We start from the raw sequence: 18,284 nt of genomic DNA, 5'->3' as shown, positions 1-18,284 counted from the left end.
TTATCAGATTCTTGTGCTGTTTAATGGCCATCAGCATCACTCGGTTCTAATTTATATTATTCTATAGCTGATGACATGGTCTCCTTCAAAACGTTTTACCAGGAAAAGGTATCCACGGAATCTTAATGACAACTTGAAAAAAAATATTGTTTTCATTTGTTTCATTTACACAGAATGTATCTTTTGGCTCCAGGCCAAACTTTAAGCAAAAGAGATCATACTTTACCAAAGTTACTTCATACAAAAACCAGTTACCTCACCTGCAATGCAGCTTTTTGTCATTTTCTTTCCCAAAGCATGGCCGTCTTAACAAATTTAACTTAAATGAGATTACACTGGATTAGACACAAGTTTATTGTCATTGTTGTATACTGCTGTTCATCCAATATTTTTCAAGGCTTTAGTTCAGCTCAAATTCAAGAAGGATGCTTCCCATACCACTGACTGAGTCTAGCTGTCCCACTTTCAGGCTCACATAATGAATGGTACCACAACATACACAACAGTATGCTCAAAGATGCATTACATAAGGCTTGTCCACTTAATGCTCTGTTCTTTACTTTTGCAAGCTGATCTCAGCTTCCATTGCAAGTAATACCACCTTCAGCATAACCACTGGTAAAATCCTGGGTCAGTCAAAAGCTTACATGTTTTTTTAAATAAAATTAGATAATTATGTGTCAATTTTACATAACTGAATGAAGCTCTAACAATTCTGGTAGCACAACAGAATTTCACTCACAAAGCTCTTCTGCATCTCATAAAATTCTGGTGCAAGTTGACTGATGTGTTCAATTTGAAATTCCATACTGCTGTCGAAACATCCTTTCACACCATTGTTTTGCAACAGAACGTTTTATGACCTGTAGCAAGCAGGTCTTTTAAGTCAGATCATCAGAAGAAATGGCCTTTTCATTCTTTTCAGTGTTTTAAGGTGACCTGTTGGAAAAACACAGTCATTGTGTATATGGAAAGTGGAGAACAAAGGGCGAATAAATCTTGTCAGGAAAGCAGCTGTGGCCTGTGCTGAAAGTGTCCATGTTTTCATTAATTATTGGCCAAATACAAGAGGGCTAAGCGCTCCTAAGGCCAGAAAAAACAAAAAGCCCCTTAGGGTCAGAGCTGTTGTTTTTAGGTTGCTTTGCTCTGTTATGGTAGCAACACGTGAGCGGTTTTGTACATCGCGCAAAATCCCACACAGCCTCGGGGCAGACTCAATAAGGCCTTTGTCTGTGCCACAGAGCACACAGTGTTATGTCTTATTGTATTACAGGCAAGCCAGTGACCATGGGCTAAATGCATTTTTCCCCCTTTTCAGCTTTTGATTAAAACACTGTCCCTGCCAAACAGCTTCGTCGATGAGGTGGCTCGACAATATCAGGCAATAAAATTCACAAGTCAGTGACCCTTTTGTCCAGCTCTCTTTCAAGTGATTTTTGAAGGCAGAGATAGTGAGTGAGCACTTACAGCTGATGGCAGCCAGTATGGTTTTGCATGACACTTTAGGGACATGCAAGCAGAGGTCATGGCTGGCATTTTCCCAGCAGTGCTCCATGGCTGAATTTAAAAAGAATCTGCCAGACCGAGCTGCTTGTCCCTCCAGAAAAATGTGTCACCTGAATGCACTCTTTCTCTGCCTTCTTATTCCCAGCTTTACCTTTTGTCCCCGCCTTTCCAACTCAAACACTGTTAGGTTGTTTATCTGAATTTTCCTGTTGCATAGATTTTTCATCACACCACTAATGCGTGCAAACCCATGTAACGCCCATGCAGTGCAACACCTATTTAGTGTATGTTAAGCTGTGGTCGTGTAAACCGGAACAATGTCGCTCACCACATTAGTCTGGACCCCCACAATTACACCACTATCCACATGACTGTGACAAATGGCATGATACATTGCGCCTGAAGCTCAGGCAGTTGTTGATGTAAATCAAAGGAAAAAAAAAAAAAAAACATGACCATAGTGCAATGAAGATGTTTATTTCACCAAACATCCTTGTAAAGGATCAACTGACATACAGTACCTACAGTATCATCTAAAACACCTCCTTATTAACATAACACAAAGCTCTTGTAATTTTTCATATACCCTGCATCACATTTCCTCCCATTCACATTCTACAGTCTCAAATGCATGCATATTCACAAGAGGATCTGGAAATTGACAAGGTCATGAGGCCACAATCACATACCACACATTCACTCATTACAGTATGCCATTGCCTCAGAACCATGATTTTATGAATTCAATTCCATGCCAAAAAAAGATGGTCCAACAGGAGTGTTTTTCCCAGATTACTCTGTTGTTGGCTGGGGTTTGCAAGCTCCTCAACTTCCAGCCACCTTTGTAGTGGTAGAGAGAAAGGTTCATAACCCAAATGTTATTGGTTTGGTCTATATGGGGGGCACCGTTGTTGTACCCTTGAACAAGGTACTTAACCCAAATTGCTAATGATATTGTAAGCTATGCTGCAGCAAGTATCCAGTTGTATAAATGTTGATAATGATGCAAATTACGTAAGGTGCCCTTGTTAACAGTGTGAATACAAGCAAATGATACAATATGTCAGCAGGTAATCAACATGTTCTGTCAGATTCCAGTGATCACAGCTGTAAGATATCAATTTGATTTCATTTACTGTTCATTACACTGTTTCGCAAAATATCAAAAATAGTTTCATAATCTATTGTCATATCAATTAATTTTGCCATATCGGTTGCCATGTCAATCCAATGCACTACTTGAGTCAAAATATGTTTATACACTCCCATGGTATTTCCTTCATTTAAGTGCTATCCTTTTATGGCTCTTGATAAATGAGGACAACACGTGCATTGTGGGGATCCAATTCTGCCCTATTTTTGGAATTTACAGCATACAATGACTGGTTTCGTTAAGCAGACTTACTGCATCCCAACGAGCAACTTACTTTGGCTAACTACACAGTAAAATAAGTACTGCCTTCTAATTTATACCTTTTTAATTGGTTGCACAACATTATTCAGTACCATTAAAGAACAGCATGAAGTACATAATGGAAAAGGCAGACCTTGCTGAAAGTTAAGGATTAGCTAAATCCAACCCTACATCAGTCAGCTACTTTCCCAGAAATTCTCTCACACAATAGTTCATGATTAAGGTTGTGTTGACATTGATATGATTTCATTTTCAAAAATCTTCTCTATACACCAATACTGGGGATTAACAAAGACTTCCCTTCTGAATAAAAAATTCAGTTTCAGCAATCACACACAATAAAAGGTTGCCAATAGCAACTGAAAAGGGAAAAAGAAAATAAATCATTGATAATAAACAACACACTTTTCTTTCCAAATGTTATTTAATGCAATTTAATGTAACTTGAAATACAGCACCATTCTCCAAGTCAATCTCCCTCATGACTTTTGCTGTGAGAGGCATAATCATGTTCACTACCTCCGCATTGCACAAAGTGATGAAAAGTCTGTAACTGTGCTAAGTCTGCACACCCAGACACACCCAAGGTTCATTATTTCACCAGCACAGAAGGGCAACCTTCTACCTCTCACCTGCTGACCAATTCCAAGTAATTGGAGCCTCTAGTGTGAGATGCAGTAGATAGCTTTTGTTGTTGTCCCATATCTAATGGTACCGGTAACTGTGCAAAGCAGAATGATGTTCTACTACGGCCTGCTGATGTTGTGTAAATGTTGTATATATGCTCTGCAATTACTGGTCTGCTGGCTAAGCCCCTTTGGAAACTTTCTAATTATGATTTACAGAATATGCATCGGTATGACAGAGCTGTACACAGAATATCTTGAAATTCTAATAATACCTAGTTTTGCCCTGTAGGTGTTCAGTTTAAGCCAATCAAAGTCAATGAGATAGTGCAGCAAAACATTCCAGGTATGTCATTCACTACATGGCTGTTATCCATCTTCACCCATCATATCTACACTGAAAAATGTATGCATGTGTGTTCAACTCAAAGCAGTCAGCAATGCTTGCCTTTTCAGAATAACTTAAAAACTGTACCTGATGTACAACCCCTGAGTATCTTCTGGTCTTAACCAGAATGCAGTACAGCATGAATTTTGGTTTTAGTTCATTTTTACTACATTTTAATTGACTCATTTGTTTCTCACGTGAAAAAAACATACATGATTTTTTGTTTGTTGGACAAACAAAAATTTGCTTTACTTTAAAAAAAAAAGTAAAGTAAAACAAATGCAATAATCAGTACATAGGGACAAATTGGTAAGCTGTCTGCCCATTGCTTGCTGATGAAAACATCTAATGATTGATTATGAATACAGGTTAATATGTCATTATGACTGAGCACACAGTATGCTCACATTGCCCAGTGCTTAGAAGAATTTATAAATACAGGAAGTCACAAGATACAGACAAAAAATTATAGACATGCCAAGCCACTGTCAAGCTTAGCACAAATGAAATGAAGGCTGTAACATTTTTCAAAAATATAAAAAGAACTGAACCAACACCTCAAGATTTTTCCTTTAAGACAGACTACAGCACACCACAGACAATGCAATCCACAGTCCTCCTTCTCTGACACATTTCTTAATTAACAGCATATAAAGCATCTTTTCCAGCGACCAACACTGGAGGATGGTGAAATTGATTAAATCTGGGTGCATTATGCTGAGATTTCATGCTTTCACAGCAGGGAAGACTCATTTATTCCCACTGCCTGCCCGCAGACTGGGAGCATTGTCTGCGATGCTGGCTTGACTCAGACTCTGGACGGGAAGGAGACAGAGTCAGAAATACGTGATCCCGCAGTGCCCAGAAGCATCTACTGTGCCATTCTCCTGTTACGATGTAGCAGGTTCAGATGTGTCAGGTTAGCACACGTGACGCATTCTGCCCCACACACTGCCTTTCTCCTTACATTAGGTCATCCGCTGAAAACTGCCCTTTCACTTGACTAATCTCATTCATAATGAATGCAGCTGTGCCCAGACAAAAGCTGTGTCCATTATACTTCAGCTAGGAATATTTGATTCAATTTATGTTTATAAAAACGGAGATGACAGACGCCCACCTTATGGCATGCAATGGGGGTTGGTTTATTTCAATAATGTCCAATTAATTAGAATGTGGACTTCTACATTAAAATGACAGTAAATGTAGCAAAGCCATCTTAGTGTACTGGACAAAAAAAACACCTATTTTTGCCATTGTTCCCAAAGGATTACAGATGCAAAGTTTGAGACCAAAGCAATTCATTAACTGTCTGTCTGGTCACACTTCTTGATAACTCCCTATCGTGTCATCACATTATTGTGTCTGGTGCTGTTACTGCTTGCAACAAAGTGTTTGCCACCTAGATTGACTGGATCTAATTTATATTCTGCTTTGGGCTAAAAATACTCTTTTTCCAGTAGCAAGAACTGTCTAAAAATCATTTGGCTAACCCTCTGACAAGAGGAATCAAAGATGTTTGAAAGCACTTAAATTTAGGCATTTCACCACAAGGGACATTTAGGGACTTTTTACATTATTCATGCAGAAACAATTTTGTGTCAATTTAGAAAAATACTTGCAGTTACAAAGTATCTCAGTTTTATTTTATCATAGAATGCCTGGTCTGCCTATTTTCCTAATGCCTAGCAGCCACTTTACAATTTTAGATCCAATTTAGCTTATTGCTTGCAAGTTTCTTGAGAGCTTGCCACAACTGTTTGGTTGTGTAGTATGTCAGGTCTTAACAGCAATGACAATTTCGTACCTTGTAAGTGCCTTGCAAGCTGTTGATATCAAGCAACCTCTCAGTGTTGGCGATTCTTTGTCAGTGTTGGGTTTCATGCAAGGCACTACCAACAGCCAATAAAAGATGCAATGCATCAAAAAATAAAATGTTTTCTATAAGCTGTTGTTTTTCCCTGTAGAAACATGGCAAAATCAGTGCAAGAGCCTTGGAATTAGAAAAATAAAATGTAAAAATACATAATGGACTTGAGTAGAAAATGAGAATTCCTTTGCAGTATGTTACGCTCACAAACAGTTACAACAGAAATGAAAGGAACGATGAGTAGGAAGATAAAGCTTAGTGGGCTTTGTCAGTCCTTTGTCAGTTATGGTGCTTTACAACCAAACAAACAGGACAACATCAGTGACCAGCTGGGAAGCACTCTGTGGTTCCAGAATCATTGTGCAGTCATAGGTTGGTGACACACAGTACAGTTCACAAATTTCACTGTTCATATGTCTGTGAGCCCTTACTTCCCTGATTCTCCAATAACTCGTAACGTGTAAGACTGACTTGCAACGCACCCATGATTGACATGATTTGTAATACATGTCCAAGCCTTTATGGACAGATGAAATCACATGGTTTCATGTTTATTTAACTATAACAACCATGAAAGACTGCACTTCAGAGACACATTCAGTCTCCTCCTACCTAATGATCACCGCTTTGGTCATTCCACAGCTTCAGGTGTCTGCAGTCAGCAGTATTTTTCTAAAAATATAAAAGAAGTCCCACAGCCACACTGCACACTAAATGGATCTACTATAGTAAAAGCCCTAATATTTTATTTTTATAGACATCATTACCATGTTTAACTGAACTGGTGAATGAATGAAGGCTTGAAGACTTGAGATCATTTGGATGTAGAAATTTGTAATGCATCTTTATACAGTAGCCTCTTCTCCCGGCGACTTTCAACCTTGGATACACCTGCACACAATTCTGAAGCTGTAACCGAAGCAACGTTCAAAGGAGGGAAGCATGTGGTGACCTTGAGGACTGTACGACAAAAGCCATGAAAGGCACGTGTGTGTTCATGACCTCCTTAAGTACAACTGGATTTGTCTCTCTGGGACTTTCCCACTACACTAAGGAAACCTAGCTAGACACATACGCCAAACACAGCCTCATCACAACATACACATTAATTAGAGTGGACATCCCCAGTCTTTGAAAAACGAAGACAGTAGACGCACGCATATGGCTGGATGTCACAGACTGGCCCATCTGCTCCCGTTATCTTCAAGGCCTGAGAAACCCGATCCCTCCGACAGCCTTTTGTACTGAGAGCGGCGCACTGGGAGATTAATGACACGAAGGGGGACGTGGTCGCACACTAAACCCCTGCAACAGAGGCCATAGGAACAGAAGGGGAGGGGCGCCAGTGTTTGCAGCAAGAGGTCAGAGTGACAGCTGGCACACCGAAAACAGAGGGAGGCTTGTTTCCTACCTGGCACGGGACACAAAGCTCATGTATGCCCAATGAATGCCCGCTACCTACTTCCCTCTGCCCTGGCAGGTAAAACAACACCAGGGACTTCCTTAACTAGGAACTGGAGTAAGGATATCTTCAGAGTCTGGCTTTGCACAGGTGCATGCACCACTGTTAGATGAGGACTCCTTGGAATAGCTGCCAGCCACCACAGCCACTTCATAACTTGACAAGGTTATATGTTGCACATGTACCGCTGTCCCACATCTGCAAAGACTGCAGTCATAGTTCTGGGGTATTTCAAAGATGCTCAGAGACCTTCTACGATGGACTAACTGTATGGCTAGAATTTTCTACCAATGAAATAACCTACAACGAGTCACAGAGTTCTTTGGCTTGTTATTCTTCTGATTCTTTACGTTCAGAGATGCATGTCAGTACTAGTCAAAGCAATGCTTTTTTGACACAAACTGGTCAATGAAGACTAGGAATGTTTGCTAGGTAGGATTTCAAACCAAATTACTAGTGTGATATTGATCATAACCTATATTTAATAATCAACACAGACCATTTGCATTCAATTTTGCATTCAAAACCCAGAGGCCTTAACCCCCCCCCCAAAAAAAAAAAAGTCACAGTAGAATCTTTTTATGTTAAATACAAAATTAATATATAGTGGGTAATACTACTGAAACTACTGAGCAGTTATTATTTATGTGCATCTAGTTAAGTGGAATGGGACTTTCTGATTTATTGTAATTACTGGTTTGCAGCCATACGCCTATTCAAAGCCCTAACATCAACCCAAAACCCCACCCCAACCCCACCTCTAAATCTAACCTCAAACCCAATTACTAACCTTTTATGTTTTAAAAAAAAACTATGCAACACTACATTTTTGTATAGCAACTGTAGCAACAGCACAGTACTTAATTACTCCTGAAATATCCAAATCCATTGCTTGCCTGTGTTCTTTTGTTCTACATTTATCTTCCTAATACCAATGCCTATAGAAAATGAATTTATTTTCAACCACAAGGATTAATACATTAGCAAAGTATGACTTTGATTCTGTAGAAACCGCTTGATGACCACACCTCAGATCTACTGTCCTTTTTTTACAATGTCCCCCCATACGGCTGTGTCCCTATACTGAGCTACACATCCAGCGGACACACCCTTTTAAGGTGTCCCTTGTGTTGCCAACAGCCACAGAAAGAACAGTAGATATTTGACTGAGGGCAGACCTGGGGACACACCTATGGATTCAGGGAATCTTGAATTTTGCTTTATAGGTAGGATATATTCCAATACCACCAACTATGTCAGTTCGTCATCTATATGACACTGTAATTGCGTTTTAAACACCCGTTTTAACAGGTGCAAATATTCCAGGTTCCAAAAACCGAGGTTAAAGAGTGATGTGGCCATATTCAGGAGGGAGCTCAGTAAGGTCATATGTCTAGTTATTCACTAATTTGCACCATCTCGCCTCATTAAGAATCTCTTCTCTTGCACTAGCTTCCCAGTTTCTTTCTGTGTTTATTTTAGAGTGGCTCCTCCTGGGTGGCCACAATTAATTTACCATGGTCCACAGTCACTCCTCTGTTGACGCACACAGGCTGTAGTGCAGGAGACAGAAAGAGAGAGGAAGCTAAATACGTGAACAAATCTGTGTCTAAAGTTAAAGGCAGGTTTTCCTCGAGATCTACACCAAGGTAATTTTGTGCATTGTCAAAAGCAGAATATATTTCTTTATTTCAACAACACAATGTATATGGAGTGGACAGGTCATTATTATATTCATAACAGAATGCAAATTTCATGGGTCCACCAATTGTGCCGGTGTAGTTAAGATTCTGAAAAAATACGGCTTTTTTATTGGAAACAATTAGGTCATTAGGTAGATTTTTTGCTAATATAACATGGATGGTTTTGCTGTGTTCTGTGGCGGATAAAAAGGATTCATTATTATTCACTATTCAACCACATTTCCCGTTGGGAGGACTAATGACTTAGGTTGGATGAGTTTGTAACATATTTCAGCAGCATCATGCTTGAGCAGACACATGAGCAGAGCGTATGCACATGCCACATACTTTACTTTATTTGGGTCTGGCCCTTCTGAGTTTTCTCTATTGGGATTTTAACAGGTGGGTTGCTCCTTATTACCTCGCCCACAGCTTCTTAATTATTGCCAGGTAGCTGCACAAGCAAACTAGGTTAGCTACTATTTTCGTCAGTAATAAAAAGAAACACACACTTCAAACACAGTACATACTCACCACGCACACAGCAATGATACCATCTGTATGTAGGAAATCACTCCTCTAACAAAGTCAACAACTTCCGAAATCTAACTGCAACTTCTCAAACCATATTATTACATCTGTACTAGAAGTAAACATTATACTAAATCTTGTTTTCAGTTGGGTGGCTGAGGATACTAGGGAATGTCAGGCAAATGACAAAGAATAAAATGTCCCACTTTTCTGTATCTTGATAAAGCACATTTTTATAAGGTGAATGAATGGAAAACAGAGGTGGCAGCGAATCCACCGAAGCCTGGTCCTGAAGCAGTTGCTCAGGAAGAGGCAACATCACTCTGAGTGTACAGTGAGCTGGCTGATGGGAAGAATTACCCCAAAGTCAGACTTAGCTTATTCATTGAAAATGAATAAAAGAGTATGCTACCTGTGTGCTATTTAGACCATGTTAAAAAATAAAGCTTTTTGCTACCATTAACACATGGTAGTTCATATTTCCATTAATATACATTATGTGTAAGACCAAAGATACAAAGCCTGTAGGAAAGGAATATAAAAAAACCTCCATGTTTGTTCAGATGAACATTTATTACAACCACAGATGTTAAGCACAACACAACAACCCCATAGTGTTGGTAATAAGAAATTGGCTCCATATGTAAAACAGTCAGTAGATTAACTATGTTAGTAAAATATACTCAATTGGAGACCTTGTCTTATGTCAGTAAGATATACTCAATTGGAGACCTTGTCTAAAAATGAATACTGTCTTGGAATCTCAAAACATGTAAAGGATGAATAAACAGCAAAAAGAGACATTCAGATCAACATGTGAAATCTTAAGGTGGGTATTAGTAACAATATGTGTTTATTACTGATGTGCATGAGAAGTTGATTGAAAGTAATGTTAGAGCCCTGAACTTGATGGAATTAGTGATTTGTAATAATGATGAGGAGTTTCTCATATAATCAGTGGTGGGTAACTATCTTTGCCAATGACAATTTCATTTAAAGAGACTGTGTCCCAAATAAAGGATTTTATACCATCACGCCCGAATGAACAAGTAGCTAGCATTTCAAACAGCTCACTGTGCTTGAACTACCAAAGACTGTATCGTCATTAAAAGGTGTAGTCCTAAAATGCCATGGGAGTATTGTTCTGTAGTTGGCCATTCTTCCCAAATTCAGGAGCATGGGGTGAGGCTTAAAGGATTACAGCACATATATTATTTCTAATTTGTCTCCTGTCTCCTGAGGTGTGCCCAGTTCAAGCAGCATACTGTTCTCCACTGTGTGTGCACGTCCTTCAATCATTGGATACAATGAAAAAATACTTTGGAGTGGATTATGGGTCAGTGTGACTCCATGAGGTCAATGCCCCCTATTTCTCTCAAACAGTGGATTCTTAGTAATCTCATGTTTAATGAAGGCAATAAGCTTGTATACTGTGGTGAGAGACTATAAGATTCCATTAGTAGGTTTTGATGTTCTGCTCTCACATTTTGGGAAGAAAAAAATACTAACCCATCCTCTAGCCTTTCAAACAACCATATTTCATTATTATCTATATTGACCTCTGTCTAGGTTTATTGCCAAATGTCAATTAAATCAGAACATTTTTGCTTGTCCATATTGGTCCCAAATATACAGTTGTAGAAGAAATAATCAAATGACTGAATAAATATGTGTTAGGCATTAGCACAGTTGTTTTGAAGGTTAACAGCAACCATGATATTATTACCAAAGCTATAAATGTTGTAAAACACAGAGACCATCAGACACATCTGTGCAGTCTACATTCATTTTTAAACACCATGCGTGTTTTGAAACTGCTCCCTCTCTGAAAACGTAATTTTTCCCTGCAGCTCTTCTTTCAAAAATAGCTTATGAGTTTCTGGATCTGTATTGCACTCAGTAGATTGGAGACATAGACCTACCGCACAACCCATATGAAGTCTAAATCAGTGTAGGGTTACTCTCAATATCACTACCTGCTTGGTTAATTTTGTTACTCTGTCCATACACTGCAACCACACAGCATTCTTTTATTAGTGCAGGTGGCTTTGCAAAGGGTTAGAGAGAGTTTTATCCCAAAAGACTTTTACAGTGGCATACCATAGATTAGCACTGATACATTTAATCTTTAAATGAACAAACAACCACGTTGTGGAGCTACAGCAGGATCTGATTTTTGTGTGCAGTAGTGTAGCCATTGTTCTACTGTTATTACTCACATTAACCACAAAGTCTGAAAACAAAAATACTTTCAAATTCAAGATTATCATCTGAAATATATTTTTTTCCAAATGTGAGGAACACCTCAAAAATCAATATGCTAAATTGGATGACACCTGTTCATACCCCATTGTCTCTGGCTCAGTGTTGTGATGAGGTGGTATTGTGAGGGAGGCAGTGTGATTGATTTAGTGTCATTTTCTACCCCCCCTTCTCTAATGCTGTGTTGAGTACAGTTTGTCATCTCAATGGCTTTTCCTATAGTGTGGGAAGGTGATGAGCATGGGGCCAATGTAGCTCAGAGGCTGATTCAGTTATGCAATCAGAGACACCGCAATCAACAGCAGACTAAGAGGAACAGACCCTATCCCATCACCCATTAAATATCACTCAGTTCGCATACAGAGTACATAATATACTAGGAGGGGAACTTGAGTTAGTGTTCTATTGATTATTTCATGCATATGGTTTTAAACCATTCATGATTACCTTCACACTTACAATCCATTTTTAAAATGTGACTCTCTACATAAACTACATATGACTCTCTACTCATATTTATTTATAACCTATATTTCATAAAGTATTTATTACAGAGAGTAAGAAACCTGGGAAATCTGACGTTTACAAGGAGCAGCAATCAATTATCAAAAGATAAAAGAGAAGACTATGCATTGTCATGTATTGTCACACAGAAAGAAACCATTCTATTCCACTTGTCCATTCTATTCCACAGTCTACCTGAGCACAAAAAGACAGATGGTTCATTCGTTTGGAAAGTGTCCAGTGACCACACCATTAGTGAAATGCCCAACAACCCTTATTTCAGTGACAAGATGGCACATATAACACAGTTCATATGTTTAACATGTGGTAAGGGGAACCAGTGACATTACCTTATCATGGTCCTGTTACTTTTAACCCACTAGATCTGTCTGCAAATGTAGTGCTATATATTACAGTTCAAAAACATGACAGATGCTTGCACCCCGATGCAAGAGGAAGAACAATCCTATTAGTATTTTATTGCAATAGCTTAGTCATATTGTGCCTCAGGGTAAAAAATGAAAGGACACACTATACTTCTGTTTATATTCTCAGTTTCAGTCCCTACTTGACGTAGAGGTAAAGCCTGTTTTCTCTGCCGCATGACAAATTTAGACAACACAGTTAAGAGTGAGGAGAGTGCGAATTGGACATACATTTTTCATTCATCTACTCAAGTGTGCTTGTACCTGTTTTTGATCGCTTTGAGATGTATGCAAGTTTTATCCAGGAGAAGATTCAAGCGAACACCACAAGACTGATGCTACACAGAAACACGTTATCCTTCTTCATGTTTCAATGATGTACTTAACCTCACATGTTTGAGGAGGAAACGCAATATTACTGTTTTTAGATTCAGTTTCAGAAAAACGGCAATAAAAACTACTCACAAACGCCTTTACTGGTATTTGACGCGCCGGGATCTGATACAACAGAAGTCTTTGTTAAAATGGGGGATGCCAGAAAATACACACGATTCATCACTCCTGGAAAGAAAACTGGCCCATATTGCTAAAGGTAACCTCTATTTCTACGAAAGTAAGTTATCTACTGATATAATATTTGACTTTTGTCTAATTATTAAACCATGATCGACCAAATTTAAACAATGTGTACTACTCATTCTAAATAACCACAGGGAGCTGTGATCGACGGACAACAATGGCACAAAACAGTACAACACAGATTCAGACATAAGGTGTAATTACCATTTGAGTACGAAGCGTCTGCATTTACATTGAACTCTACTGCTTCGTGACAGGGGCGACAGGTGACGGCATTTGCTTACCTTTATGCCTTGCTGTTGTGTGGTTAACGTCAGCTTAGTCTCATCCAAGAGTAAAACTTCACAGTAAAATTCTTCTTGTACAGCACAGAAACAACCCATTGCGTACTAGGGATTTTATCAATGATGTGGCAAAAAATAAGACTTAAAAGGGTATAAGTGCCCCAGAAACGCCACTGAGATTTCGAAAACAAAAGATGTTGATTCTTGATCCGGTGATTAGGAGTGTTCACGTGCACTCATGGGACATATACAGACATCCAGTTTATCGCAGTTTTTAGAACAGGTTGATTACTTCTTACGTAAAACGTGATATTTGGCACAAAATCTGGAAAACAAACCACAAACAAGCCAATCTGAAACGATTGTACACTTTTACATTTACTTCACAACACACTCTTAGAAACTGAATAATCCAATTCTGCATTTTAATTAATCTTCAGTTTGAGTATTTCTGATTTTATCACTGGCTCAACTAAAATATACATAGCATCTATATATAACTGCCCTGGGTTGATTCTCACCTTTTCATTTTCCCGAAATACTCCGAAATACTGCCAAATCCTTTGTTTTGGATGAATGCGTTGTCCTGTTATTTTTTCCCCAAAGATTACAGGCTACATATAGCCTTTAGAAAATAAATGTACCTATCCAGTTTGTTTCCGCCTTACTGTTAACCAATTAAATAGACGTCATTACAAATGGAAATCCCTTATGTAATATTTTCTTATTTTTCTTCATGCGGGGTCAACCCGAATCCCGAGCCGCACTCTACTTCAGAAGCGCTGTTCCTTTACATCGATGAGTTTCCCTCAAGCTGTGCTTCATTTCCAATAAGCACATGGGTTCTCCGCCTTAGCGTATACCCTAGGTTCACTCGTATCCGTCAATTCCAGTCTTCTTGTAAAAGTATAGCTCACCGAAATGTAATTTTTCTTCTGTTCGTCCCGTTCTAACCTCTTTTGTATGTCGTACGGTCGCTCATCCCTGGCAATACAGTTGCCCCTGTCGGCATGGAAGTATGACCATGTAACCTTACTCTTCAGTATTTCATTCTGTCTGTTGCTAAGAAGCCTTGTCCGTCTCCCACGACTATGGTTGTTCTCCCACTCTAACTCCGCCTTCGTGGAATTTACACCTTGGACTAGGCAAGCATCGGTGAGACGACTCTGCCACCTGTCGGAGACGACTACTGAACCCCAAGCGTGCACTTTCCTGGAACGGGTCCACAGGAACAGTATGGTTCAATACGTGTAGCCTAGTAGTAGACGGAGTAGGCCTACAAATGCTTCGTAGCCTAAAATACGTTGAGTATGGATCTTTCTACCGAATGTTTTTACCATTAACTAATGAACGAAAAGTGGATCTATGTCTGAAAATTAGGAACTACGATATTACATTTTAAATAGGTGCAAAGTCAGATATTACACAATAATTTGTTCAAAAATCCAATCCAACAACGCATATTGTGTCAGTTACTTGTTATAATTTTCTTTGATGTTTCTGCTTATTAAATCATTGTGCTTCTCAGGATGTTTTGTGAACCGCGGTGAAGTTGGCTAAGCTCTGCTCTGCTCATTCAGAGCGTTGATGTCTATGACTTGGCGAAATTAATCGGAAGATGTGGTGGAGTTCATGGCAACAATGAGACATATGCTCAGTCAATATGCGTTGAACATTAGACGGGAATCTGAGAAGTCGCTTTGGAAACAACTATAGTACAGTATTTGCACAGCTTCCATTGTGACACTTGCACATTTTAGCTAATTGCATTGTGCAATGAAAAGCCTCCTTTGTGTCACGCTGCAGTAAAATGTAGTTTTAGCGTCATCTAGTGTTGGAAATATGTATCTTAATTCTTAAATTCTGAGCCGAGGAAATGTCTCACTCTGCACAACGTACACGAGAATAAACACGTGTAAATTCAAATAGCCCCTTGGGTGACATATAAAGTTGTATTGCAAATCTCTACAAAGAACACTAAATTTTACTATAAATATCTTCCATTCAGTTGTAAGTCTCCTGTCAGGTAATTTGGAAGCTAAGCTAGAATGCTGTAATTCTGAACAAACACTTTCTGCATGTGAAAGTGCCTGCCGTGGTCATGAACACTCATTAGTACACAGCAGGACATGTAATGTGTAGTATGCTAATATACATTAAGTCTGGAATATTATGATTGGTATGTTATTGAACATTACATTTCATTCATTCAGCAGATGTTCTTATCCAGAGTGACTTCCAGCACAAAAAACATAAGTTTATCAATTCAAATTGAATGAGCAGTAGTGTCAGACCATGCTAACAACACTCCCAGACCAATGAGTGTGATCATAACACTATTCAAACCCTACCAAAAGTTAACTTGTGCAAACTACCTAGACAAGGGAATCCAAGTATACTAGCATACAACAATCATTAGCTCACAGAATCAAAAACACATTGTGATACTACAGGTAAAATAAACAGAAGCAAGTAATGCAAGTAGCAGGTGTTAAGGGTGGGGACTGAGGTGGAGACAGGTATTGTGTCTGAGAGGAACCACCCCGTCGGGATGGGACAGTCAGTTGCCCCATGGTTGCAGAGCTTAGTGATCTTGGCGGAACATAAGATTTGAAGACCAATTGTAGGTATGAGGTGGCTGTCCCATTCATTGTCCTAATATGTCAGCACCAAGGTTTTGAACCTGATGTGAGCGATAACAGGAGCCAGTGCAGTGAGGTGAAGAGGGGTGTAACTTGACTGTGTTTAGGGATATTGTAGACAAGTCATGCATTCTGGATTCTGGATTAGTTGTTGGGGATTTCATTGCACAGGCAGGACGGCAAGCAAAGAGGGAGTTACAGTGGCCCAGGCATGAGAGGACCAAGGCCTGCACTAGGAGCTGCATTGAATACATAATGAGGTAGGGGTAGATCCTTCAGATGTCGTCCAAAAAGAATCGGCATGTCCGACTCACTGCTGCAACCACCATGTTATATATGCTTGATGTACATATGCTTAAAGAATATAGAAACTAGGTTTTGTCCATTGAAAATTAAAAAGAGCCCCCAATTTGTAATAGTCATGTTTGAGAAGAAACACATTTGGAACATTTTTAAACATACCACCTTGCTTGCTTGATATTTAATTATTTCTTTCTTTCTTAACTCTCACTCAGCTGTGGAAACACAGTAAGTCTCAGCTGGCAGACTGTCTATATATAGCATTCCTTCCTTCCGCAAATTCCATACTGATGGGACAAGCTGCCTTCTGACATTTGACTTGCATCTCTCAATACATTTAACCCCTCACAAATTAACAACTATTTGAACAATAATTCTGAACTGCCGCAATGTATTTCATTGTGACGGAGTGCCGTCACTACGGTTGAGTATGCGCTCTGACTGCCATACCAACGAGCCTGGCTCTTTGGCGTCGCGGTCAAAGTTGCATGTTTGGTACCCCGTAGACCCAGGTTCAAGGCCGGGCGGGGTGACTGCTCTCACCCTTTGCTACAAATGGTTTCAGCAGTGGGATGGCTGGCTGCGAGGCCATCGGAAGCATGCCTGGTGTGTGAGCTGTATGAGGGACCCCCAGGTTAGGTTGACCCCGGTGTGAAGGACCCCAGAGATGGGTGAAGCATGGTGTGAGGGACCCCAGAGATGGGTGAAGCACTGGTGAGTGGGGCACCCTGGGATGGGAGAAGTACGGCACGAGAATGCGTGAGGGACGCCATGGTGTGTGAAGCGCATGGGCGCGCTTCCCAAAGGGGAGGGCAGTGTGACGGAGTGCCGTCACTACGGTTGAGTATGCGCTCTGACTGCCATACCAACGAGCCTGGCTCTTTGGCGTCGCGGTCAAAGTTGCATGTTTGGTACCCCGTAGACCCAGGTTCAAGGCCGGGCGGGGTGACTGCTCTCACCCTTCGCTACATTCATTTTGACTTTTTTTTTACTTTTTAATTCTAATTATGCAGCGTATGCTGTAGATAATCAATACTTCAGCTACATCAGTGTAGATGTTTGATAAGTGTTTACAGTACCATTCCACGTTTACGGTCACTATAGTTTGTCATTAAGTACCAGTGCATTGAAAGAAATGTTAAATCTGAGAGAAGCTTTCCCTCTAGTGGTCAATTACCAAAACACGCAAAACCACAATGCAATGCTGTACTGTGTTTCTTAACTCTGGTCAGGGAGACCCATTGCACTTGGTGGTTTTTATTCCAAACCGCAGTGCAATTTCCAGTTGAAAATGATTTTACATAACTTTATTTCTGCTGAGTCCCATCACCGGTAGTAAAGTGCCACTTATCTGATACAAGTGTTCCGAGGGGAAGGACCGGCTGAATTGCAATGATCACTGAATAGCAAAGCAGTTACAGCAAAGTACCTATAAAACAGCCTACTAAACCAACGCATGTTCAAAAAACAAAACAAACAGTAATGTACTATTTAAAACGAATATCTAAACAAATCTTGAAATACGTCTTATGGAACAGTAGACTGACTAATGGTTGCCCACAGATAACGTAGGCCTACCAGTCGATTACGATCTTTCAGGAAGTGACTTCCTTTGCGAGTAAACGGAATCAATGTATTAATACAAATCAATAATACAATGCAATGCTTTCTTGGAGGGCAGGCAAGTTTTTTTCGTTCTGGGAAAAATACATACAGCTTGGGTAAGACGACTTTTGAGAAAAAAGAAAAGAATTTGCTTTTGAGCTCGTCTGCAGTTTAATTTATATAGGTGGTTTTAAATACATACTC

The 18,284-nt window shown here is 39.6% G+C and overlaps 1 protein-coding gene across 2 annotated transcripts in view; it reads right to left on the bottom strand.

Annotated features, from left to right (window-relative positions):
• Positions 1-14,625, bottom strand: part of epb41l4a (erythrocyte membrane protein band 4.1 like 4A) — an 82,935-nt gene extending 68,310 nt beyond the window's left edge. For both annotated transcript variants that reach the window (XM_036528935.1, XM_036528936.1), the window contains exons 1-2: positions 14,055-14,625; positions 13,534-13,858 (exon numbers count right to left, since the gene is read on the bottom strand). In XM_036528935.1, coding sequence (XP_036384828.1) covers positions 13,534-13,632 — 99 coding nt within the window. In that variant the 5' untranslated portion in view covers positions 13,633-13,858; positions 14,055-14,625. The remainder of the gene's footprint in view (positions 1-13,533; positions 13,859-14,054) is intronic.
• Between the last annotated feature and the right edge of the window lie 3,659 nt (positions 14,626-18,284).

The sequence above is a fragment of the Megalops cyprinoides genome, chromosome 5 (genome assembly GCF_013368585.1).
Source record: "Megalops cyprinoides isolate fMegCyp1 chromosome 5, fMegCyp1.pri, whole genome shotgun sequence".
Taxonomy (NCBI): Eukaryota; Metazoa; Chordata; class Actinopteri; order Elopiformes; family Megalopidae; genus Megalops; species Megalops cyprinoides.
This window is presented reverse-complemented; position numbering and strand designations above follow the sequence as displayed.